This window comes from Phycodurus eques, chromosome 1 (assembly GCF_024500275.1).
Source record: "Phycodurus eques isolate BA_2022a chromosome 1, UOR_Pequ_1.1, whole genome shotgun sequence".
NCBI lineage: Eukaryota > Metazoa > Chordata > Actinopteri > Syngnathiformes > Syngnathidae > Phycodurus > Phycodurus eques.
The window spans coordinates 26,666,586-26,692,634 of NC_084525.1; the positions used below are offsets into that span (position 1 = coordinate 26,666,586).

At 42.2% G+C, this 26,049-nt stretch overlaps 1 protein-coding gene across 2 annotated transcripts in view; it reads right to left on the reverse strand.

Moving 5' to 3' along the window:
- Nucleotides 1–713: 713 nt before the first annotated feature.
- Nucleotides 714–26,049, reverse strand: part of plxna2 (plexin A2) — a 262,874-nt gene continuing 237,538 nt past the window's right edge. For both annotated transcript variants that reach the window (XM_061685452.1, XM_061685441.1), the window contains 10 exons: nt 22,245–22,311; nt 21,216–21,362; nt 18,042–18,201; nt 17,686–17,789; nt 13,181–13,280; nt 9,830–10,020; nt 7,988–8,157; nt 7,652–7,864; nt 7,319–7,469; nt 714–5,315 (listed from right to left, as the gene is read on the reverse strand). In XM_061685452.1, the coding sequence (XP_061541436.1) occupies nt 5,220–5,315; nt 7,319–7,469; nt 7,652–7,864; nt 7,988–8,157; nt 9,830–10,020; nt 13,181–13,280; nt 17,686–17,789; nt 18,042–18,201; nt 21,216–21,362; nt 22,245–22,311 (1,399 nt within the window). In that variant the 3' untranslated portion in view covers nt 714–5,219. The remainder of the gene's footprint in view (nt 5,316–7,318; nt 7,470–7,651; nt 7,865–7,987; nt 8,158–9,829; nt 10,021–13,180; nt 13,281–17,685; nt 17,790–18,041; nt 18,202–21,215; nt 21,363–22,244; nt 22,312–26,049) is intronic.

The following is a 26,049-nucleotide window of genomic DNA, read 5'->3' on the forward strand; positions in this document are numbered from 1 at the left end:
TGTTGCAGCCATAAAATTCTAAGTTAATAATTATTTGCTAAATACAATAAAGTTGATCAGTTTGAACATTAAATATCTTGTCTTTGTAGTGTATTCAATTAAATATAGTTTGAACATGATTTGCAAATCATTGTATTCTGTTTTTATTTATGTTTAAGACAACGTCCCAACTTCATTGGAATTGGGGTTGTACAAATTAAGGATTAAGTGTGGCAACATCACCCAGCTCCAAGTCTAGCTACTTGTTTGGTACTCTGAATTTTATTGTGCCTTTGTATGTATGTACTGTATGTATGTATTCCCCCCCCCCCTATTTTATTATAAAACATTACATTTTAAAATGAATGAATATCATTAAAATATAATTTGGGTTGCGATTGGCTGGCGATCAGTTCAGGGTGTACCCCGCCTCTCGCCTGAAGATAGCTGGGATAGGGTTAGTGAGGATAGGTGGTTCAGAAAATGGATGGATATAATTTTGGGTAAAGTGCCTCTACATTCTGGTGTATTTACAGAAACATAAAAAAAGAGACTTTGGTAATTACCAGTGCTGTTAATTTAGGGCTGCTGTAGCATGTATCTTAGATTGGGTGGTGGTCTAATACTGTGTTAAGCACTGCATGCAAGCCAATTAGCTTTGAAAAGATTAAACGAAAGGCTGTGAATGCACTTTTTAACCAGCAAAGTTTATTCATATATAACAATGGTATAAAGTGAATCCTTGGTTTGCAAAATAGGTGTGCTTCATATTTACAATAGGTACACAATAATATATAATCGTAAAATCAAAGCAAGTAAAGAAAAAGAGAACAACAGTTTTTAAATACCTTAATTTTCTTACAATTTTCACAAGACTTTTATAAAATTACAAGGACAGACAGCCATTATTATCATTGCCAGTAATTATTATTTTACAGAACTCCAGTGTCTACGAAGATTTTTTAATTTTTTTTTTTACAAGTTGTGTTGAATGGAAGGGCAGTCATTTACTACTCGGGAGTAATACATTGATCCCTCTGTCTAATAGCTGCAGAGAAAATGTTTTTTTTGGTGTATGGAATGACACGAGCTAGCCAAAAGCACAACATCAGCCCTTCGACAAACCAACAGAGGATAAAAAAGTGCACAAAGCATCTTTTTGTTCGTGAACAACTCCAGGTCAAGTTGTGGAGTGACAATCCAGATGTCACGTGAGCAACCAAAAAAGAAGAAAAAAAGAAGAAAACAAAAAAGCATTCTCATGCTGTGAATCCAAAGTGCGGAAACAAGCTATCATTGAATAATTAGAACAAAAAAGAAATCTTTGAGCGAAGAGGTGCATTCAGCTGTGTTTCACGGGGTGCACAAATGGATTTTCAGGAGCTGCAGATAGAGGAGCAGGCCAAACTAAAAGCACAAATTAAAAACTCTCTCAGCCGACAATCTCTGGGGGATGAGGTACCTCAAAGCCTCGGAATGCACAGAATGTGAACACACTGAGACAAACATTTCATCCCTTGGAAGAGGAGAAGGCATTTAGGTCCTGTTTCAAATGATAGAAAGCATTACTCCATACAAGCAATGTGAGGTATGAGGAGGATACAATTCGTATACGCTGAAGACTTTGATCAAAAAGAAGCATTGTGTGTACACACACCAAATGGGCATCGTGATGATTTTACATGACGTCAGACGATGAGCGCTATGAAAGCAGTGTATTCCAAAATAAAAACAAATAAATAAACAAAAACATTTGTACAGATGATGATATTTGCTGAATGATACTGTTTTGATGATGAAAAATTCTTCTCTCTCTTAATAGAGGGGACGTATTACGGAAGATTGACTTTTTAACTGCTTGTTTACAAATAGTTGAGTCTCTGCCCACCCATTAACCCACCAAGTAAATCTGTAGTTATCTGCCGATTTCTGAAAATGTTTCTGTGAGCTAACGTTCTGAATTTCTGACTAACTCATGTCCATAATAACCACCCCCCAAACCAAGTTTCTCCGCTTATGACTTGGCAACCTAGCTGGGCGAAGATCAGCCATTGACAAACATCATGTCAAAAGGTAAGCAGAGCTGGAGGTTTGTCACAAAATAGTGTTAACTAACAGCGTTATAGGCATTATCGTCTGATTACCGCCACAGACTCGAATGTGGTGAAGTTGTCAAGATGAGGTCAGCGGGTGGCTATTGTATTTTGCAATGTGTCCGCCACACGGACGCTAATTGACAAGTGCAATTTGGTGGCTTAGTGATGAGGTGCTGACTCTGTGAGTGAACATGTCCTGCTCCTGGTCTTCTATTCAGACTCTGGGCTGTGGATAACAAGTACCAGCTAGCCTAGTTGCAAAACCCCAGCTGGTTGCCATGGAAACAGAAGTCACCCCTTTAAATGTTCAGTAAATGTTCCTTTAATGCTCAATAAAGCAGAGACGACCGTATGCAGCATTCTTAATAGTTTTGTCACAGTTGAGCTTGCACACGCTTTCCCGACATTACCCCTGTTAGTGCTACAGTTTTATTGTAATATAAGAGTCAGCGTATTACCCCTGGGATTTTTTTCATAGTACAGCATAGAATGTAGTAGGTAAAGGACCGCGTCAAAGGTCTATTAAGAGAAATGAGTGACAATAAGCAGAGGAAGAGATTGATAAGACTTGCAAGAAAAAAGGGCGACGAAACAAAAACATTTTTGCATGCAGGTTTCTGAAGTTTACTCAAATATTAAAATCTAACAATTGGGAACAACTAATAACATCAAGCAGAGATGAAAGGGTATTTACATTGGTATGAATGTCAATGTCCACAGACCTATTTATTTTTTTATTTTTACAAATAAATACATCAAAATAAATATAAAAAATATATATGAAACCTCATCACCTATTGTGGTTAGCAGGTATCCAGCATGACAACAGTATTTTCATGTCACCATTTGTAATTATTTTGTGGACCTATTGTGAGTTTGATGAATATGCTTGCAAAGGAAGTAAAAATACACGACTTGGTATTCGTACGGAAGTTGACTGACCACGGCATGTTCTCATGTGCGCCCCTACTGGCAGGACATGGCCACAGCGTCACAGTCATTACCTTGCCCTGGTTTCCTCTTGCCTGTTAGCTCACTATTTCCGGCGCAACACCAGCAAGTCCGATCAAAGAACAGCTTCAAAGCAGAAGCAGGAAGCTGAAGGGGGTCTCCTGACCATCCCTCCCCTCCCTCCCCATCGTCATTCCCCGATGCGTCCCTTCAAACGGCGAGTGGGGCAATGTCTGCCTGAACCAGCACATACTATTCTTCACCTTTGCTTTGTCGACTACTAATGATATTGGGAAAACTGAGGGGGAGGGTATCTAAGGCCACCTTTCACCCTACGTGGTTTCAACTATATGCTGTGAACAAACATGTATGGAGCCATAACACCATTGCCAAGTTTAGAATTTGCCTCCTTGCATCTAAAATTAAATGTTTTAAGTCAGCAATTCCTAACAGCTGTGTCGCTGAACATTAGTGTGCAGTGAGCGATCATCAGCTGTGATGTGGGAAATGATCCAATTTCACTGAATTGGTCTGAAAGTCATTATTTACAAAAAGCAATGTGAGTATCCCTTAATAGTATCCATCTTCATCTAGGCCAGCAACATATAGTGACAGGCATCACTATTAGATGCTTTTCCACTAGAAAGCAAAAAGTACAATTATCCTGTGTATCCACTTGCTGCCCTTCACAGAACAGAATAGCTTTGTGATCATATACAGCTGTTGTTGGATGGATTCCCACTCAGTAATATGTCAATTGCACTCTGATTGATAGGCTACCAGTCCACATGCGTACATGTGGACTACTATCTGGCCTACGATCGGTTCCCAGTCAATGCCTTGGTACCCGGATAATGGCGATCACAATCTGGTGCATCGCCAATGGCACTGCCAAGCCCTGATGAACTGGTCGGGTCGGCCCAGATCAGGTGACTAATCGTCAGTGGAGCAATCGCCAGTCAACCGCAGTCAGGATCCGGCTCTAGATCGGGCTTTAGGAAAATCCAACTTAAACTGCAGTTCTGGACATGTTCCGGTTACCCGGTTGCCCAGCCAATTACAACGTGATCCTTGTCTAATACCTGTGTTGGCTGATTGTTTGCTGAAAGAAAATGGACAAATCTACTCATAAGACGTAAACTACCAGCAGAAAGAAAGCTCACTGTTTTCAGGTTACTATTTGAATGATTCAAAAGCAACATGTCTGATGTTTTGGTTTCATGATTATCTCCTTTCTTTCATGTCTTGTTTTGTACCTTTAGCATCACTCTCCTTTAGCAAATCTTAGCAGGCTTCTAAGTTCCACTCTTAAAGCATTAACCGATTTTTGAGCAAGACTCTTTTGGCACTCGGTCAAATAAGACCCACGTAGCTTGGCTTCTTGCTGCTCTTGCAAAGACATCGGCTGTGGTCGTATCGAGGCCTGCGACTGGCCAGCTCGACGTCTTGGCACTTGGATTGATCGCTTGAACAGCTGACGTGTGTGATGTTGGACAGCATGGAAACAAAGGACGATAAGAAGAGGATGGGATGCAAATGAAGGATTTTGGCTTGGCATGAGCAGCGATGCGGGGAAGTACTTGAGGTTTAAGAAGCTGTTTGACAGAAAAATTATGAGCCCCAAAAAACATCCTGGAAGCCCACTTCCATTTACGCTCCAGAAAAAAACTGACAAAAAAAATTCTCTACATTCACATTGGCCCCATTTACCTGCTACATTTACAGATGAATGCTGCCTCTGTCCCTTTCCTTCACTCATTTGTCCTGTACACTATCTTAGTCATTTGACTCTTCCATCCGGAGGAGAGTGTGCGAGAGACCAACACCGACATTTAGGGAAGCGTTGGGAGGGTGGTTCCAATGGTAACTAATCATATTTAAAAGAGTATAAAAATAAAATCTGAATGCAGCAGTCCAGCATGACATCCCTTCCGCTTTTCTCCTGCACACACACACAACTGCACACTTACACGCACAAAAGTTCCATTTGGACAATGTCCCGGGAGACAACACCAATAAATAAATAAGTACTGTTGTGGCCTTCCATGCTGATGCCCCTTCCTTGGTTTAGGGTCTCAGAGCTCGAGGGCCATGTGCCTTGATGGACGGAGTCTGGGACACAAACTAAAGCAGGCGTACGCCCGTATTGCACGACGGGTCGAGACAACATCGGTCCTCAGTCTTTCTCTACCCTCAGCTCTCGAGGGACATGGCGGCAATGAGCTGCTCCACCTTGTAGGCCAGCCTCTGCTTCCTGGCGTGGTCGTCCTGCTCCAAGGCTTCTGTGATCTGTTCAGAAACAATAAGAGAAAATATCCAGGTCAAAAAAGCAGTCACGGAAGCCAAACACTGTATTCTATTTTCCAAAAAGTGTCAGAAAAGAGCAAAAATATATACATATGAATAAATAAATAAAGACGCTTTTGTTTTTGTTCGGGAATATTTATCTATAAGCCTTTTACTTTTTATCTTTTGAGTCCTGTCGTGTAAATGGGACGTTTGTCAAGGTCCAAACGTCAGCTTTAGACCACCGAGCAGCTTTTTAACCACCTCGGTGACTTCAACTCGGGCAAAGTTCTCCCCGAGGTGGGAGTTGATACTCCTTCTGACAGGGGACTCTGCCTGACGTTCTCAGCAGACCCTCATAATTCGTTTGGGTCTGCCAGGTCGGACCAGCATCTTCCCCCACCATCGGAGTCACCTCACTACGAGTTGGTGATCGGTAGACAGCTCCACCCCTCTCTTCACCCGAGTGTCCAAGAAACACCATCCATCCATTTTCCGAGCCGCTTCTCCTCACTAGGGTCGCGGTTGTGCTGGAGCCTATCCCAGCTATCATCGGGGAGGAGGCGGGGTACACCCTGAACTGGTTGTCAGCCAATCGCAAGGCACATTACAAACAAACAACCATTCACACTCACATTCACACTCACACAATTAACCTACCACGCATTGTTTTGGGATGTGGGGAAACCGGAGTGCCCGGAGAAAACCCACGCAGGCACGTGGAGAACATGCAAACTCCATACAGGCGGGGCCGGGGAGTGAACCCCGGTCCTCAGAACTGTTAGGCAGACGCTCTAACCAGTCGTCCACCGTGCCTCCAAGGCATACATAAATGTGAATTAATGTTTTTCTATTCTTTATGTGCCCTGCATCTGACTGGCGAGGTCGCCGGATCATGCCTTACCTTTTCCCAACGTCAGCTGGGATAGTCTCCAGTTAACCCGCGACCCAACTGAAAACAAGCATTAAATAAAATAGATATTTTGACGCTTATGGTTAGCAAGTCTGCCTCACAGTCAAAGGGATCCAGGTTTGAATCTTGGCTTTGTTTGTCATGTGTGGAACTTGACCAATCATTGCCCCATAAAGGACTATGTTTGTAATTGAGCACAAGTATTCTGTCTCTGGAGCATAACATTTACATTATGTAATACAACATACAGTAGAGTACAGAAAACAAACATGAAGGGCCAAGATTGTCAGTCATCTAATCTATAAATGCTTGGTAGCAGCTGACATCTGGTGACCATACTTGATGATGTTTTGACTCAATTTTGCAGTGAGCGCAAAATGTATATTTGGATGCTTGGCACAGAAGCTGCAAAACGTGATGTTAAGCGATCCATTGAGAGCAAAGGGGCAAGCTGACTGGATAATGGACGCAAAGAGAGGTTACATACAGGAATGGAGAGGGAGATAGAGCAGTGCGGTTGTCCCACGTAAAGGTCAGACTTCCCACTGGAGGAGCTAACATTAGAAGAAGGGAACGTTCCCATAAAGGTTTTCTCTTTTCTCTTTCCTTCCTTTTATGCTTCTTGTCTTCTGGTGTGTGTATGTGCGTGTATTGCCCATGTGTGATCCTGCTTTTGGTTTGTATCCACAAAATTATGTTGCGTAGTTGCTATCTTTTAAAGCACATGCAGTAGTGGAGGCACATATTATTCAGACCCAAACATTGAAGTTTCTTCCTTGCGTTTTTGAAACATTTCATATTGAGTGAAACATGTCAAAACGATCAACATGGACCAGCGAAAATGACGGGAAACGAATACGCAAGCCAAGCCAGAAGTTAGCAATATCATTTTGGATGACGAAACCGCCTTTTGAATACGCTTCATAAACTACGATGGAGAACTTTTATAAATACAACTGCTACTACAGCACTGAGTTTTTATTCATTCAGCAGTATTCAGTAAAAAGTCTCGTATCATATAAGCAGCCTCTTGCTGTCCTAACTAATGACACCCATTCATCCCAACCACCTTGTCATACAGGGGAGCACCTACCTCCTCGCTGTACTTGCTGATATATGAGTAGATCTCGTTCAGGGCGCTGAGCATGTTGAACTCGCTGGAGTGGAGTCTGGCCTGTTCCGCCAAGTAGGCGTTCATGTCCTGGTCGCTGATTGCTGGCAGCCGGTTGATGTCGGCGTAGTACCTGCAGGACAGCGCTTGTCATCACTCGCAACCAACAAAGTGGTTGGTTCTTTTAAGGTCACACTTTCAGAGGCGTTAATATCAAAGAGTGGATTTCGCGACCCGTCACACACAATGACAGAAAGTGAGATGAAGCCTTTAACAAGGATGCAATGGGAATGGTGCGTGAAGTTTAAAGCTTACCTCTCTACCCAGCTCTTGTAATTGGGGATATCTTTAGCGTAGAGCAGCTTATTGGAAGGGGAGTCTTTGCCCAGGCGGTGCTCAGAAGTGGAGCAAGAATCCATAAATGTCTGAGCGACCACAGACAGACAGGCGTCCGTGATGCTGCTCTTATGGATGTCAAACACAAACTGCGGGTTCTTGATCACATTCACCCAGAAACGCAGTGGAAGGCTGGAGGATGGAGACAAAGGAAATTAATAAGAGCGACGAGTGCTCACAGAGGGCGTATTCTCTGCAAGTGATCTTATTTCACAATACAAAAGATGAGTTTTACGGTCCTCTATCGGCTCTTACCAGTTGCTTTTCCACGTATGACGTACATCAGTGTCGTAAATGCCGTGTTTGTCGGCCTGTTCGTCCAGGAAGTCGAACATGTACTTGATGGCCAGCGGCAGCGTGCTGCCTCGGTGAACTGTGCTGAACAACGTCTCAAACAGGTCGTCTACAAATTTTTGAAGCGTTCCCTGTGGTGAACATGAGAGCAATAAGATAAAAGATTCGCCTTAAAGGATCGTCCATCCATCCATCAATCCATCTATCCATCCATTTTCCTTAGCGCAATTGGCCAGTGTACACCCTGGACCGATCACCTGTCACCATCAGAAGACTGACACATACAAAACATAGAGGTTACACCAGAAGATGCACAGCACATTATCAAGAATTAGCAAGAATACAAAAGCCAGGCTAGATTTTTCCAAAAAGTACAGAAACAAAACCCAAATACTTGTGCGACAACATTTGAGGCCTCGACGAATTTTTACCAAAGTGATGGAAAAGGTTAAAACTTGGAGAAAGAAAGGATCTGCTCATTATTCCAAACAAGATCAAGATGTAAAAACCTGGAAATAAAAACTGAACTGTTGATCTCTTGTCTCATATTCATCTTTTGACATCAAGCAAAATGTTTTCAACAGCGAAAATAATGGAATTGGTGTCACTGTTCCACTGCTTTTGGAGGAAAGTGTATAATGTCCAATATATCTGTAACAGAGAGTTTCTTAAAGGTCAGAGGACAAAGATTTAAAAATTTGTCTTGATAACTCTAGAACCCCTTTACAAACTACCACTGCCATTTCAAAGTGATTATATAGCAGATATACAGCAGTTAAATCGATAAATATGATGCAGAATGCGCCTTCTGCTTTTTGCATCCCGCAACTTCGTGTCTTTGTCTCTTTCTGTGGCTGTGACATCACACAAGCCAAGCATCCTGTTCATTCGACGTTGTGTGCTATTGTTACATGCTGTTGTTCCCGTCCTTGTATATTTGTTGTCGTATGATTTAACGATGCCACGATGGTTTATTGTGTGGCATTTGGTTGTACAAAAGGTTCAGGTAGCGGCAAGAGTTTTTTTTTTTTTGGCTTTTGACTTTGTCTGTGGCGTGTTATAACGCAACTCGAGCGAGGGGCACACAATATATAGGAATACTGCATCCTATGTAAAAGCTTGTGCCGTGTCACTGAAACATATCTGAATATATAATGCTTATAGTCGTGCTAAAAAATATTGGCACCCCTGGGGTGCCAATATTTCAAGCCATGACTATAAAAAGACATGCTTTTGACATATCGTCACATCGAGCCAGTGGCCACTCTCTTTTTCTGTTGTACAGCTGCTACTTGGCTGCTCGTCGTCGTCACTGTCTGATCGGCTCAAACGTACGCTTTGACGACGCCAAGTTCAGTTGGGTGCTCCTGTATGTCAAAATTCTCCTCCTCCACATATTCCAACATGTTGCTCGCCATTGCGTATAGTGTGTAGCGCGCTGTTTGTCAATTGCAACGTCACTTCTGGTAGCCCTTGCGGTGGATAGAGTAACTACACCCCGGTGTCTTAAGCTTCGGGTATGTTCGGGGAGGCCTCAATATGCGTCACAAAAAACTCATTTTTAGCTAAACTATGGTTGAAAACTTGCTGGAAGTTACGTGGATGTATTACATAACATAAACAATGCAAATATGAATTTTAACTGACCCCATAACGTCTTTGTCATCTGACCTTTAAATGTCATATTTCTACCATTTGCTTTGTATTCTAGAAATGTATAAGTCATCCTGTTAGCCGTGTGCTGTTAATGTTGCCATAATTTGTATTTTGACACGACAAGGATCATATATTTGCAGTGCCTACCTTGGTGGCAAGCAGTCTGGTCAGGTAGATCTCAGAAACCATCTTGCTGCCACGGTCTCCTTCCTTTTGGTCTCCGTGCTCGTGGTTCTTTACCAGGTGCCACACTTTCACGCCGCTTTCCAGATCTGGCGTGATCATGGGAGCGCGAGACCGGAGGCTGTCTGGACTGCCAGTGTAACGGAACGACGAATCTGTTTGAATGATTACAAAATAGTCTCAAATGATCTCAAAACTTATTTTGTCTCTAAGTCAAAGCAAGAACCCTTTACATTTTACTTCAAGGCAAGCTTTCAAGAGATGATCAAATCAGTAGCATGATTGTAGATAACCATAATGTACTCTACCAGGTATCTTCTGTTTTATAATAATCTACATGCAAACCTTATTTCCTCATATAATAACTCAGAAGTGACAGCTTGACGTGGAACTTAAATTTAATGGTTGGCAGTATTCCGAACTTGTCTTAAGGCTTCTCTAATAAGAGGTCACTACAGCGGGTCATTCTTTGTCATATGATTTGTGTATAGCTCATTTTTAGGGGTTAGCAACTTGAACCCTGTAACGGACACGCCACTAAAGATGACACCCAGCAACCCTCAGTCTCGTGCTGTTCCGCATACCTGCCTCGGCTGCCTGCTGAGTTAGTCTGCGTACACGAGACATCTAAGGAAAACCTTGTCTGTTTATCAAAGAAGAAGCATGGGCGGTTTAAACTTCGCACTCGGATGCTACGAGCTACGAGCCAGTCCCAAGTTGCATCAAGGATGAGACACAGACAACTGGTTTCTCACCCGGACGCTAAATTAATTGACTTCCACCCCCAGCCAGCCTGAAGAGTCTCACCAACAAAGACTTCGCTTTCCCGCTGTTTTCAGTGACATTTGTTCCTCCTGGCTGGGACAATAGATGGAGCACTAGCGACACCCACAAGTAGTGGAAAGCTACTACAACCCCGGATTAACTAATCACAATCTTCACTGGACTTGAATGTTATATAATATTTTAAGAACTTTAAATGAACGCCACCAGTGTTACCACTAGTGATTGTATTTCTGCAAATTTGAATGTCTGATGTCAAATCTGTTTGCCAACTGAAGCGGATGAAATGTTTTACCCCACACAAAACAAATGCCACATTGCAAATATTACAGTGTTCTCAACAACCACATACAATTGAAACATTCGTTACAGGGATTAAAGAGGATGTGCGCGTGTCAATGCAAGGCTGGAAAATGGTCTTAAATCCATCCATCCATCCATTTTCTTCACTGCTTATCTGGACTATGGTCGCGGGCTGCTGGCGCCTATTCCAGCTATCTTCAGGCGGGAGGCGGGGTACACCCTGAACCAGTCGCCAGCCAATCGCAGGGCATATTAGAAACAAACAACTATTCGCACTCACATTCACACCTACGGGCAATTTAGAGTCTTCAATCAACCTACCACGCATGTTTGTGGGATGTGGGAGGAAACCGGAGTACCCGTAGAAAACCCACACAGGCATGGGGAGAACATGCAAACTCCACACAGACGGGGCCGGGATTTTAACCCAGGTCCCCAGAACTGTGAGGCAGATGTGCTAACAGTCGTCCACCGTGCCTATCTTAAATCCATTAATTAATATTTTATCCCACTGGTTTTAAATCACAAAATAAAAAATTCCTAAAATGGAAAAGTAACATTGAGGGGTGGTCCAGTTTCACTTTTGGTCCTGGAGGAGGGAGAAAAGGGGAGGGGGGGTGGGAGCCACCCCCTTGGTGGCTGGCCATAAAGGCCAGAGCCCCCTTTGTTGTGCTCTTCGTTCGACCAACTTGCCGAAGACTGGTTCAGCCTGGACGCCCCACCCCGCACCACGAGGTGAAGAGGACACATCGGACCCTTCGCCGCTGCAGGGCAGCCTGCCAGCACTCCGAGCTACCCTTTTTGGGTGCCTGGGCAAACTCCGTGGGGAAGGAAGCGGGCAGCACCGGTCCGCTCCGAACGTCTTGCGAACAGTGACATACGGGCTCCGGCCGTCCTGCCAGGGAACATTTTGTTTTCCTGCTGTTTTTTTTGTCCTTCCTCCTTTTCCCGCCAAATTGTTTGCCCTTGCATGGTTATTTTGGAAATTTCGAGGGCAGTATCATGATTAACATAGCAATGGGAATAATGCACTGATCTTTACAATTCAGGCATCAGCCATCTTTTAGACCAATGTTTATGTTTACCACTCCACTTATTTGTACTATTATATAGTGCCAGATTTGCTAAGTGTGAAATATAGAGGCGGGGTTGTCTTAAAAAACTCCTTTTCTTCCAAAATGGGTAAAAGACATGCTTTCACACTCAAAATCCCGGCATCAAAAAATTTTGCTAAGCACCCAAAGGCCCCATTGTCCCTCAGCACGTCAACTCTGTTCTCACATTGCTGCCTCCTTGCTCTTTGGCGATAACACATCACTTTCTCAGTTGCTAATTAGTAAGAGTCTCCCGGCACTGGGATCCCCGGAGATTTGGGATCTGAGGATCTCAGTGAGGATCGCTCTCACCTAGCTTCAAAGGCCCAGAAGAGCTACAAAGCCCTTTTTTCCTGCCAATACAGCCACACAAAGTGTGGAAATATGACCAGGCCACATCTCGCCCCCAAAGGGACCTGGCCTAAAATGATGCGAAGGGTGGATAGCGATTTTAAATCTGAATTCAGCTTCTTATTTTAACACCTCTTCCTTTTCTGGATCTCCTCCATCTTCTCAAGGACAATGAGCTGGCTCAAACCTATGTTGGTATTGTGGCAGCCTCACACCTGGATGGTGTGATTTTTGGGACAGAGTTTTGACAAATGAAAGCGGGGGATATTGGTATCTAAATTGCGTCAAGCGCTGTGTGTCAAATGTAAAGAGTTACAAATCCATCAATGAATTTCGAGCTGTAGCTTTGTAGGCTCCTGATGGATGAGGGTGCACATCCAACAACAACAAAAATAAATGGAAGTACCATTAGTGCATTTTGTCCATTCAACTGAGCAGTAGCTGATTATCAAACATTTTAAGGTGCGACAATTCGGCCTCTAACATCACGCAAAACATCCACCTTCATGCATGCAATCACACGGGACGTCCCATGACACCATAATCACAATTTGGAAAGTGTGCATTGACTGTCTTGAATGTGCGATGCAGTTAAAAACATGTTTTAATTGGTCATTTAGTCAGGCAATGTTGACAGCAAATGGGAGACAAAAACACATATTCACATATTTAAGTCAAAATTATCAAATGATAAAGTGAACACAACATTTGAAATCCCAGTTAACATCTAGATACCATCGTCTATTTTGTATATGCACCACGGCATTCCGGTCTAGTGACTCACCGTATCTGCTGATGGATGAGCGCGATATGCTGGCTGAAGGCGGGATGTTGTATGATGATGTCTGTTTGGGCACCAAAGCTACCACACAACGGTCTGACACCTGTGAGGGCAAACACAAACGTCATCACATACATGCTTGCAAGCCCCCCTCATGCAGCCTAAAGTTGCATATCTGTATTAAATTAAATTAACATTTGCAGTTTGCCTTCAGTGTCAAGGACCTGGTGGCTTAGACTGTAAGAAGTCTAAGCCATCATTTAATAATACCCTCTGATGTCTTCATGTATTACTAATTCTCTATAAAAGTAAAGAAGACATTACATAAGGCCTGCGTGAATAATCCAAACATATTCCCCCCTGTCATGTCTGCTCATTACTCTCGAGCAGTTTGTGGTATGTTGGTTGTACTTGACATGTCTGTGGCAACAGAGATGTGAAAGTAAGCTTTGGAACTGCAAGAAAAGAGCGCTCTGGGAGAAGAAAAGTGAGGAAGCTGGTATCTTGTGTTCATTTTGCATTCCTACAGAAAAGTATAATAACATCAGTAGATGGAGGAAATGTCTCAAGAAGAAGTCCATCCATCCATTTTCTATAGCGCTCATCCTTATTAGGGTCGTGAGTTGGAGTCGCTCCCAGCTGACTTTGTACGAGATACACCCTGGATTGGTCTCCAGTCAGTCACAGGCGACAACATCTAAATGAGCATTGAAGCATTCACATCAAGGGACAATTTAGAACCTTCAAGTAGCCCAACATGCATGTTCTTGACATGTGGGACAGATACACAGAGAAAAAAACCTTTCGACTGTGAGGCAAATGTGCCAACCACCGTGCTGTCTACAAGAAGACGTCCGAACTCAAAAGCTGAATTAAAAAATCTGAGAACACAACATGGCCGAGGAAGGCAGGGTCAATTGTCTCTTTGGTGGTTTATGTTTCTTGACAGCTAGCAATTTACAATCACATTTGAGAGACTACTGTCAAAGTGATTTGGAATGATATTCAACATAAGATGGACCAGTCCATGCTACTGTTGAGTGAGTCTGAAGGTTGTAGTGCTAATGTCAACGCAATAACTCCCCTTTCTATGAGATATTTTCAGTGTGTTTGTAGATAATGCCCTATTCCTCAATGCCCTATGAGGCAATATCCTATTCCGATCGATTGGCTTCGCATCTAGTTTCAACGGATCCATATCTGATATTACCTGATTTATAAAACATCTGAAATATGCGTACATGCCCAAAAAGCAGGTAAACAACTACAAATATTGAAGACTCTGTTGGTGTGTTCTTTGCGCAGCCGTGTGTGTGTGTGTGTGTGTGTGTATGTGTGTGTGTGTGTGTGTGTGTGTGGGTATACGCCATCGATCATTGCAATTTACTAGCTCGCAATGACAAGGTAAACCTGATTTGCTTCCACTGCAGTCACATTGGAGTTCCGATGTGATTTTTAACCATTTGCTCAAGAACCAAACGTGGCCACTTGGGAGAGAGGAATTTGGAATTGGATCATTTGACCCTTATAGTGAAAGAAAACTCATCCAAACCAATCTTGGGTGCAAGTGTTGGCTTCTATTGGCCACATTGGAGAAACTGATGAACCTGTATGATCGCAACTCCTCCTTATTTGCCTCTCAAACCTCTTCCGTTCGCCTCCTTTCAGCCTGTGCTCTAATATACCAACAGATGCACGGACTATTATTATTACTATTATTCCTGTGACGAGTTCCCTACGAGAGGTGTGAAATAGCTTCTGTCTCAGCGTCCGCCTCGTACGCTTCCCTTACACAGAGGCAGCGGCAGAGATTGGTCCTTGTGATAAGAGGAAATGAGTTAAGGAGTACACATTCACCCTTACAGGGATAATCCAGTGTGGGTGCGATAGTGGGCAGGTGTGGTAGGAGGCTTACGATAACACCTTCCATTAGACTGACTTGATAGCGCAGAGATTTTGATATTTATCTTTCGTTCCCGAAGCAACCCCTCAACCCTGGACCTAACCTAACCTCCTTGGAGTATCCCCTTTGGTGGACCCCTACCCTCAGATCCTGATGCTAATCTCCCCCAGTCAACATGTGACCTTTCACCTTGAATGTGAGAAGGAATGGGAATGACAAATTAATCATTTAGAATTTTGGTGATCATGTGGAATTTGATCAATTTAATTTTCATATTAAAAAGGTAATCTCATCTCGTCTCATCTTCACACCTATTTCCATGCTGAACCTGTTGTGGTAAATGGCAATATTGTCTAAAACACAGGTTTCAAACTCAAAGCCCAGGGGCCAGATCTGGCCCACCACAAAATTTTATGTTGGCAGCGAAAGAAAATCATGTGCATTAACTTCTATGATTCTTTCTAAAATCTGTCACAAATTTCTGATAGTTATACGTAATAAATAATGAAAATATATTGCAAAAACGTTTTTTTTCTTACCAAGCGCCGTTTTATAGTAACTTGGTTAATAGTCGAACAAACTATTATCTTTGACTTCTGATTTCAAAACTGTTATCCATTAATTTGTTTGACACCCTTGGTCTAAAATAACCAATAAAACACCGATAAATGTAGTTGCAGATAATTGATGTTTTACATACACAATGGGTGTTGCCACCGTTGTGTGACATTATCATCATTTCCTCTTCTTGGTGAAGTCGAGGTACTGCAATGTGTGGCGAGTTTGCGTGTAGGGGGCGAAGATTAGAGAAATCTTAGGCTACCCCTGCGACTGGCTGGCAACAACACCAGGATGTACCCCAAAGTCAGCTGATGAGCTGGACCCTATACACCAGCTCATCCCCAATCCAAATGAAGAGAAGCACTATAGATAATGAATGGATTGAATTTTAGGCTGTTAAATCTGTATTACCAAGGAGTGAAAACTGTAAATCACCAAAAACAAAATGTTTTGGTGCTTAAAAAGTTTATGCTTTTAACTAAAAAAAAGGAATATTAAGGAAAATTAGAATGTACTGGCTTTATAGAGCACTATTCTAGATTTTCAAACCCACTTATAATTATTTGTAACACTTGGTTTCTGTATTTCAAAGTCAAGATAGCTCAGATCCCCAGGCATCAGCTTTTCAGCTTTCCTCATCCACATTTTTTTCTTTAAACAAGGCACTTGATGTTTAATTGATAAGAGATTTGTTAGAAGATAACATTTTCTCAGAACAATGATTTCATTTCAAATCTTGTAACTCCACAACTGTTTGTCCATGAGCATGTGAGATGTTCAATACACTTCTCTAAGATTGTGAGCTCAATGCAAATATATGCATTTATGCTTTCAACGTGGGTGTGCAGCAGCTGGGAAGGTGTGCAAAGCCAGGTTATGTAAACCAATAGCCAGGGGGGAGGGAAGGAGGTAGGGTGGCATCCCAGGATGGTGTGATATGAATTTTAATACCCTAGTCTGGGGAGAAGGAGAGCATTAGCAAAACCTCAAAGTGGTACTCACTCTGTGTCCCCAAGTTCCCTTTAAAATATTTATTCTTTTTTTTTTTAAAAAAGCAATTTCATTATGCTTCTTCATTATGCTTCTTGCTAAAGTCAGTTGAGCTTTCGCAATGAAGCGACAATACAAACGCATACGAAACAGCACATGAATGGCCCTTTAGAACCAATGGAGTAAACGCATAAATAAAAGGAGAGCACAACACAGGGGCTATTATGCCGTGGAAACAATACAGCTGCAGGGCTTCATCACGGATTAAAGCTCTGCAGGGAGCCATCCAAAGGGAGCAGGAAGAACACACATTCAACACTGCTGGTTTAAATGTGGAACCCCCCCCCACACACACACACACACAAATGGACACTAGACATTTCTCATATGGCTGTGTAATAATTATACCTACTGCTCCACATCGTGGTCAGTTTGCACACAATTCAATAAGAGCTCTTGAGGACAACTTGATCTTACTTGAAGAGCATGGCCGTCACCAAGTTTAGATAGATATCATTGTATTCTTAAATTATATACCAGGACGTTGTGTGCCTCTTCTTATTTCAAGTCAAAGAATGCAAAAAAATGTATGACACCAAAATAAATTATCACTACGGACAGTGCATACGGCTGTATATTGGCAATTTAATAATAATTAAAACATATTTTTTTCTTGAATTTGTCAAGATGCTGCACATCCCTCTGGCACCCCTTACCTCACAATTTGAAAAGTGCTGCTCTATGCTATTATGTGTTTAGAATATTAATAATAAAGGCAATAAATTAATATGTTGGTGAACATGTTGACACTCAAATGTTCACTTAGAATCAGCTAAACCACTTCCTTCCATGCATGTGAAATGGCACTGAATAAATGTATGTATGGACACGTGTGACTCAATGTCCTTTTAAAACACAATAAGGACGTTTTAGTTGAATGACCATTGGACGGCTGCGGGTTCAGCATGAGAAAGTGTCGCGTCACGAGATGTCTTGTGCCGAGTTGCTTGATGCTGAGACCTCCAGGTGCCCTGTGAGCTAACATTGCACTGACCTGGTAGTGCAAGAGCGTGTTCAGTCGCTTCCAGTCGCTTTCTATCTTGGTGGTGATGTCTTCGTCCTGCAGCACCACGCGAGCCATCCGTCCTTGGCGCCACTCTAATGACACAACAAATGCACAATATCAAGTCAACCTCTTCAGATATATGTATATTTATATGTTGCACACCACAGAGAGAACCAGTTCATACCACATGCAGGTATACAAGGAGAGATGTCAGAGTAAAGGGGCGCATAAACAGTGCTGCATCTCTTGATCTGCGCTTTGTGGGAGTCGCTAATATGTGTATGCAAAGGACTGCATGGCTTGCAGTTGCCCGCGATACGGTCCAGATCGTGTGGGAATCATACCGAGGTCCATGTCAACTGCTCGCGGCCGCTGAGAGTAGGGCATGTTCTTGTAGACAGCATCCAGGATCTTCTCCTTCACTTGGGTGATGGTGTCACAGTTTAGAACTTTGACCGGAATCTCTGGACTGTTCTCGTTGTCTGGGTTCACACAGTTTAGGATCTGGATCAGGGCAGAGAGGAGGCAAAAATACTCTTAGGAGGAAGTGTGGGATTAGACCTAAGGTATAAAGTACAGTCGGTAAACTCACTTCACGTTTTTAAATGTATTTCCAACTAACAACCTACAACAGTCTCCAGTATAAACAGTTTGGCTTGCAATAAAGCTTTGTGATTATTCAATTTTTTTAATGTGTGGAGTTTGCATGTTCTCCCTGTGCCTGTGTGAGTTTTCTCCGGGCACTCCGGTTTCCTCCCACATCCCCAAAACATGCATGGTATGGTAGGTTAATTGACAATTCTAAATTGCCCGTAGGTGTGAATGTGAGTGCAAATGGTTGTTTGTTTCTATGTGCCCTGCGATTGGCTGGCAACCAGTTCAGGGTGTACCCCGCCTCCTGCCCGATGATAGCTGGGATAGGCTGCAGCACGCCCGCGACCCCAGTGAGGAGAAGCGGCTCAGAAAATGGATGGATGGATAAACAGATTACTTCAGGGGTGTCAAACTCAAATTCACGGTGGGCCAAAATTAAATTTTGGGACAATATCGCGAGCCAAACTCAATATTTAAAGAAAAATCACTCAGATGTGCATGTTTTCCTCCTCTCCAGAAATGTAGCGTTAATGTTTATCATATGAGAACAAACTTCAATTTTGCTTAAACACTGAATTTGCAATATAAAAACTTACATTTTCTAAAATCGAGAAATCAAATTTGCGATAAAAGAACACAGTGGTATTTTGTTGTTGTTTTGTATTTAAATAGATAACATGAATTCTTCTGTCTCTCCATCTCCAACTACCTTTCTTTTTTATGTAAATCTTATTTCAAAAGCCAACAACAAAACAATCCCCAAAAAAAAAAAAAAATAACTTCAAACTAATAACACTCCCTGCCTAGAAGTTGATAAAGGGCATTAAAAAAAACAATTCAATTATGTTATATTCTTTGTTACAGCCACGACAAACAGGTCTGTCTTTTACTTTAGTGAACAGACAATCTGCTTCCCACCTGTCTTGGATGTTAATAGTTTTCCATCTTTCGTTTGGCCATTTTTGGGAAGGGGAAGTGTAAATTTGCCCGAGGAGACTGGTAGCATAGTTGCTAACAACTGCAACAGAAAGGGAAGGGGCGATCGCCGGTCTAGACTAATGGGCCAACACATTAGCAAAGCATTCTGAGATTTGTAATATTAATTAAATGTGTTATTTTCTTCCGTAATTAATCAAAATTAGTGTGTTTAAGTTCTGGCCCTACTTTACCTATATAGTGAGCAACAGATAGATAACAATATAGAAAGAGAGATAGAGAACGACATCCTGACAATGTTTTCTTGTTTTTTCATCGTGATGTGGGTGTGTGCGTGTGTGTGTATGTCTCACACACACGCACACACAAACACACACACACACACACGCACAAACAAATCTGAGGTCAGCAACAAAAGACTATGTTCTACCATAGCGGTTCCACAGTAGTTTGTGTTGTTCACACTAACTACAAAAAAAGACTTATTTCTGCTATTTACTGCTGTGTGAGTGCAGCTTAAGAGGCTGCGAGGTGTCCAGCTTGGGGCTTTGTTCTCTCCTCCAGAGAATGGCGGCGGCCTGGAGAAACCATTTCCGCTCCTGCCAGTGTACTGAAATCTAATTTCACACCTTCGGCGAAACACCAATTTCCAGCTCTGCCGGGGCATTAGCACATAATGAGGCAAATTTCCAGTCGGAGCAATGAGAGCGTTGCCATTTCGTATGCTGCTCCTGGCCGTGATTTGTTCGAGTGTGTGTGCAGTCTAATCTCCTCAGCAAGGCCTGATGTTGGGCCAAAAGGGAGCCTATGGGATGATTAGTTGATTTTCCTCTCACGAGGGAGGAAATAGCATACCTCAATCTTTAAAACAGCTCGCAGTGAGAAACTGCATTTTTTACATATGTGGCACATTATTAAGGACTGCAAGAATAATCAAAAGTGACATGTCAACTGAGGGCGATGATGAGGTAATCACCAAAATAAACCATACAAATGAGATTTAAAAGAGCCGCAAGGAATCTCGTAACAGAGATGCCATCAGATTGACCTTTCACCTTTGTTCACTGATTAATGATCAGGTTATGAGGTCAATCTCACGCCAAAACACTGTCCTTGTTTGGACCATCAGACCCCGAAGCATTAACAGGATTGCTATCTTGACAAGCTGATCTCAACTATTTACACATTCAGATTTTATTTCCATTGAGACATTCAATAACTACATAACATTCTCATTTAACACACATGCAAGTGTTTATATGACATAGTTAGTTTTTTGTGCTGTATTCATTTTTATGGCATCATTAGCGATCGGTTTTCTTTCAGTTAGGAACAAATAGTGCAGTACAATTGGCAGAGAGGAGCTATTCATTATTCGGTTCCAACATTTCTTGGACTCAAACTGTTAGAATGTTAGACGTTCAAGACTAAAAAGTATTTATCCACATGTATGTGCACCTTTAGAAATGTGCATTTTCTTAGCTCCAGGGTCCAACAAAGAAAACTCAGCTGATTTGGTTGTGCATACTGAGGCCTCCACTACTGTATGTTTGAAGTCAGCGCTTGTCTCATGAATGGGAGAGAACATAATTGAATATATTTGTATATTTATTTATTTCTCATATTTGTCAATTGTGTGTCTTTTGTAGAAATAATATATACATAATGTCACAAATTTTAAAATGAGATGAGCCAGAAAGCTCAGTTTTCCCCAGATACAAACACAAAGTTGCGGTTTTTAAGGAAAAAAACCTCTGTTTACAAGTGGACGAAAGTCCAAAAAGGACTGAAAAATGTATTTTGGAAAATATCTGTGTTGACCAGTTCAGGGTGTACCCCGCCTCTCGCCCGAAGATAGCTGGGATAGGGTCCAGCACGCCAGCGACCCTAGTGAAGATAAGCGGTAAAGAAAATGGATGGATGGATCTGTCTATGTGTGTACATGGTTTACAGAGGCATAAAGAAGCACAAGACATATTTTGACCAACCAGCGTTTTGTACTCGATCTGCTGGCGGATCAGCTTGTCCTCGCTCAGAGAGTAGCGGGCCTCTCCGGTGATGGCGTCGATGGGCCCTTTCTCCATCTGCTGCTTGATGGCGCAGTAGAGCATGAACAGAGGTTCGCCGGCGCACTCCTGTCAAGGCACATAAAGGGGTTGCATGAAAGTTAGCAGGGTTCATACACTTTAAAGACCCTGGAAAATAAATTCAGAGATTTGTTTTCTAAGTATATTATACATGTTTGGTGGAACAGTCGACGACTGGTTAGTACATCTGCTTCACAGTTCTGCGGACCCCGGTTAAAATCCCGCCTCCCCTGTGTGGCGTTTGCATGTTCTTCCCGTGTCTGCGTGGGTTTTTCTCTGGGTACTCCGGTTTCCTCCAACATTCCAAAAACACGCATGGTAGGTTAATTGAAGACTCTAAATTGCCTGTAGATGTGAATGTGAATTGTTGTTTGTCTATATGTGCCCTGTGATTGGCTGGCGACCAGTTCAGTTGTGTACCCCACCTCTCGCCCGAAGATGCCCGCAACTGCAGTGAGGATAACCGGTACTGAAAATGGATGGACGGATTTACATGTTTGAAGATCATTGATGAAAACGTGCAAACATTGAGACATATGTAGTTCTAAATTGGGGAGCTATAGCTTTAAACTGTTTTTCACCATTTCAGTTTTCCAGATTTTTTGGGGCGTAGCTAAAACGGGGCCCATTGACGCACTTGGCGTTTGGCTTATGTCGCCCCTCACCCCCTGTATAAGAAAGTTTTTTCGCATTAGCGTTTATTGAGCGCAATTGCGACATGCAGTTCGTTAGCTAGCTATGCCTATGCATCTTCCCATCAGATAATCAGCATAGAGCGCCTTGTTGTCAGCTGTGAGTGCACGTACGTCACAGAGAGAAAGGCAGAAGGGCACAAGTAAAGTTAAATTAGAGGATTTTAAACACCAATCTTCTCAAATAATGATATGAATGCAATATCCATGTGTGTGCGTGAGTGCAGTCCTAACTAACCTTCAGGAACCTGTGTAGAAGGAAGGCGAACCAGTTGGTGAGCATCTTCTCCGCAACCGACTCCGTTCTGCCGTGGTAACAAAGGGCATGAAAAGAACAAAACAGAGTTGGTCAGAACTTTTTACAAAAGAAAAGAGATCCATAATTCATCGTAAGGCAGTGGTGGAGCCTCTGGGCGGCTTCCCGTTGTTGCTTGTGAACTTCCTGCAACTTCTGTGGCTTAAAGGAACCGGAGAGGGCATTTGTGTGTGCGTATGTGCGCGCATATGCATGGTTGAGCACAGCTCGACATTGCAGTTGTGACAAGTCTCAGCTGTTGAGAGACAAGCGCAGTCAAAGCCAGATAATGTCTGACCACTACCAAAAAGTACCCTTGTTTCCATGCAACCACCGTCCCCTTCCTCGTGGCCCCCACTGACACCCACCAACATCACCCCCTCCTAGATACGGGGCTGTTGTCATTTGATTGAGCATGAAAACTGTAAAATGGCCTCTTTGACTGGTTCTTTCAGCAGATACTTTGAGTCACGCTTATTTTTGCAAATTGAGAGAAGGCGGCATGGTGAAAGATGCAGTTAGCACGTCTGCCTCAAAGCCAGGCGGTTCTAGGTTGGAATCTCTGTGTGAAGATTGCGTGTTCTACCTGTCTTTGTTTTCTGCAGGTATACCCGTTTCCTCCCACATTTCAAAAACATGCATGTCAAGTTCACTGGAGAGTCTAAAGTACCCAAAGGTGTGGCTGGGACTTGGTACTTCAAATATTTTGCATTTTTAGGCCGATTTTTATGAGGGTAATGCGAGGCACTGTTGAAAACATTTACATTGTTTGTTTTTTTATTGTCATGGATGAGCAAAATACAGATGAATTATTTTCAATCTATTTTCTATTTAACGTGAAAATATGAAAGTTTTGCAGTTTTTATGGGAGAGGGGACAAATTATGGAACAATGTTTTTTTTTTTTTATTGCTTGTATACAAATAGCTGGCCCTACAAGTGTGAAATTAAACAACCAGTACAAAAGCAGATCTTGGCTGCCATGTTTGTGAGGACGCGGTTCTTAATTTCAGCTGAATGTGACGTAAACCGCTCACACACCTAGTTTCTACGCCCACTTTCAAGCAACGGCTGAACTAAGCTGTCTGAAACACTATGCCAAAGCCAAAAGGTAAGCAGAGATGCATTCAGTTTGGTTAAATGCACAGATTTTCATGATTTCATGATTCATGAAGTTGTCGACGTGGTGGAGGTGGGGGATATTTGTGTTTGGCAATGTGTTCGCTGCATGCACCACATACACAGATCCTCACACTAATTAACAAGCGTCATCCGGCAGCGTGGTCAGGAAGTGCTGCCTCCATGTTGGAAAATACAATCCTGTGCTTCACAGTTCACAGGTCCTTTTTTTTTTTTTAAGACTTCGGGCTAAAACAGGCAGCCACCCCGAACTCCTCCCCTGGTCTCACCCTCAACATGTCACAGACCAAGACTGTTTGAAATGCATTATATTATGTCTCAAATACAACTGTTTGATACATTGACATCCAGAGATACTGTTGTGCTCATATCGTCACATATCCTGGCAGAATTTGGAAGTGTACCATTCCTCAAAGAAAACATGGGTGATCAAAGAAAACATGGGTGATCAGCCAGATCATATTGATTCTTTTTAAATGAGATTCAAATTAAACGACAAGAAATTTGAAACTATTAAATAAACCATTACATTAAAGAAAATAATGAGCTTGTCCTCATTCAGACATCAGTCATATGCCTCCCACCCTCCAAGAATTTTATGAAAAAAATATTATACTATATATATGATTGTAACATCCATTTATTTCCTAATTGTATTTTGGGTTTAGTTTGTTCTTATGGTGCTCTCATTCACAGTTTCCTTGCTGGTGGCTGCTTTTTAAATGTATTTTCTTTATTTTTCTTAAAATCCTCAACCAATCTCCTCCACCAAACCACCCACGCTCCCCATGTTCCCCTACTATGGTCCCCCTCCTGACGAGCATGAGACTTTGACGTGTCAGATGTTAATGGAATACCATAAGGTATTTTAATAAGCTCAGCAAGTCCCAAAGACGGAAGTCAAATAAAAGCTTTTGTGCGGGGGCTTTGCCGACTCCTTAAGACTGTATCTTTACTTTTACATGTCGGGGATGGGGGGGGGGGGGGGGGGGGGGGGGAAACACACTTTGTTCTTCACCTTCTCCTCGTCCTCTTCTTCCCATTAATTGACTTTCATTAACGAACATCCAGATTTCATTATCCAGCACAGCACTTAAGAGTTGTCCCGCACGCTCCTGTCTCTTCTAATAGCAGCTAGGGTGCAGTGAGGATATGGGGAGGGGTGGCGGTGGGGGGTAGGGGGGTTGCATCCCCTCAGTGAAACTAATGAAACAATGCTCTTGCAATGAATTACATTGTACTCCATTGCTCTGCATGGGCGGGAAACCTCATTACAAAAATGCTGAGGAGAAAAAAATAATGTTAAAGGACTCTGGGTGATTGAAGCAATATTCTGTGATTCCATTAAAATAACATTACGCTGGGTAAAACTGCAAAATTACTCAGGGTGGAATTTTCTATCACGTAATGTTCTTCAAATGAGGTCATAGCAATAACGGCAAAAATTATTCTGCTGGGAACAGACTGGAAACTCTTTTGCTAATTGTGAAAACAAAGTAATGCATGTGCAAATTACAGTGCTGACGAACATTTACTGATTTTACTTTGAGCCCGTGCATAAACGATGACGTCACTGCGCATTTACGTCGACACGAAGCATGCACAGACAGCTTTTCCCGGCTCTATTCCAAATGACGATTCACATGGCGAAAATGTACTTCTGATCGGGTTGGCAAAAGGAATATTTCACCCCTGTGAAACCGGATGAAATTTGGATTTGGCCTGTTTATTCTGATTGAGGTGTTTATATGGAGCGTTTTAATTAGTTTTGGGCTTCTAAACCGATTATAATCGGAATAGAAGGCTCCATCTAAACCAGACTAGTCTTACATCTTTTTATTCTTTTTTTCTTTATTTTCTTTCTTTCTTTATTTTATTCTTTGTTCTTTATTTCAGACCCTGGGGGATCCATATCACAGAGAAAAAAAACAAGAAATTAAATTGTAATAATAATAATAATAACAACAACAACAATGAAAAAAAGTAAATAAAAACAATAAAAGGGGGCTTATTTTTCATGATTTCCGAGGCATTAAAAAACCAACAATATTATGATATTATAGTAATAGTTTTGGGGAAAATATATCATCTTAAAAAATTGTTATCGTGACAGGCCTAAATACAGCCATTTTTTGTCATGATATGCTATTAAAACCAGGCTAGTGTCAGATGAGCATAGGTTCTGGGCAGTGGTGTAGGGATGCAGGAGGTCGATAAATGTGTGCCTGGGGCCATGCCATTGAGGGATTTATATGTCATTAGACAAAGACAAACAAAGCCTAAATACCAAACATGGTAAGCCACATCACCTTTAGCAGACAAAGAAGAAGGATGTTGTTTTATTGCATTTCACCTTTGGCCCAAAAAAACTATCCAGAAAGCCACAGCCACCTGATTGAATAAAAAAAAAATTCAGAAATGTGAAAATGCATGTACTGTATCTGCAGTGATGGCTCTATTAAAACTGATAGAAGCATACCTATTCTATTAAAGAGCAGATAGCACATCAGCAATTAAACACTCACATATGAGCAAATACTATCAGGAGCTAATCAGCCACGCGAGAGTGTGTGAGCGCAATCTGCAGGAAGGTGTGTTGATGTACAGAG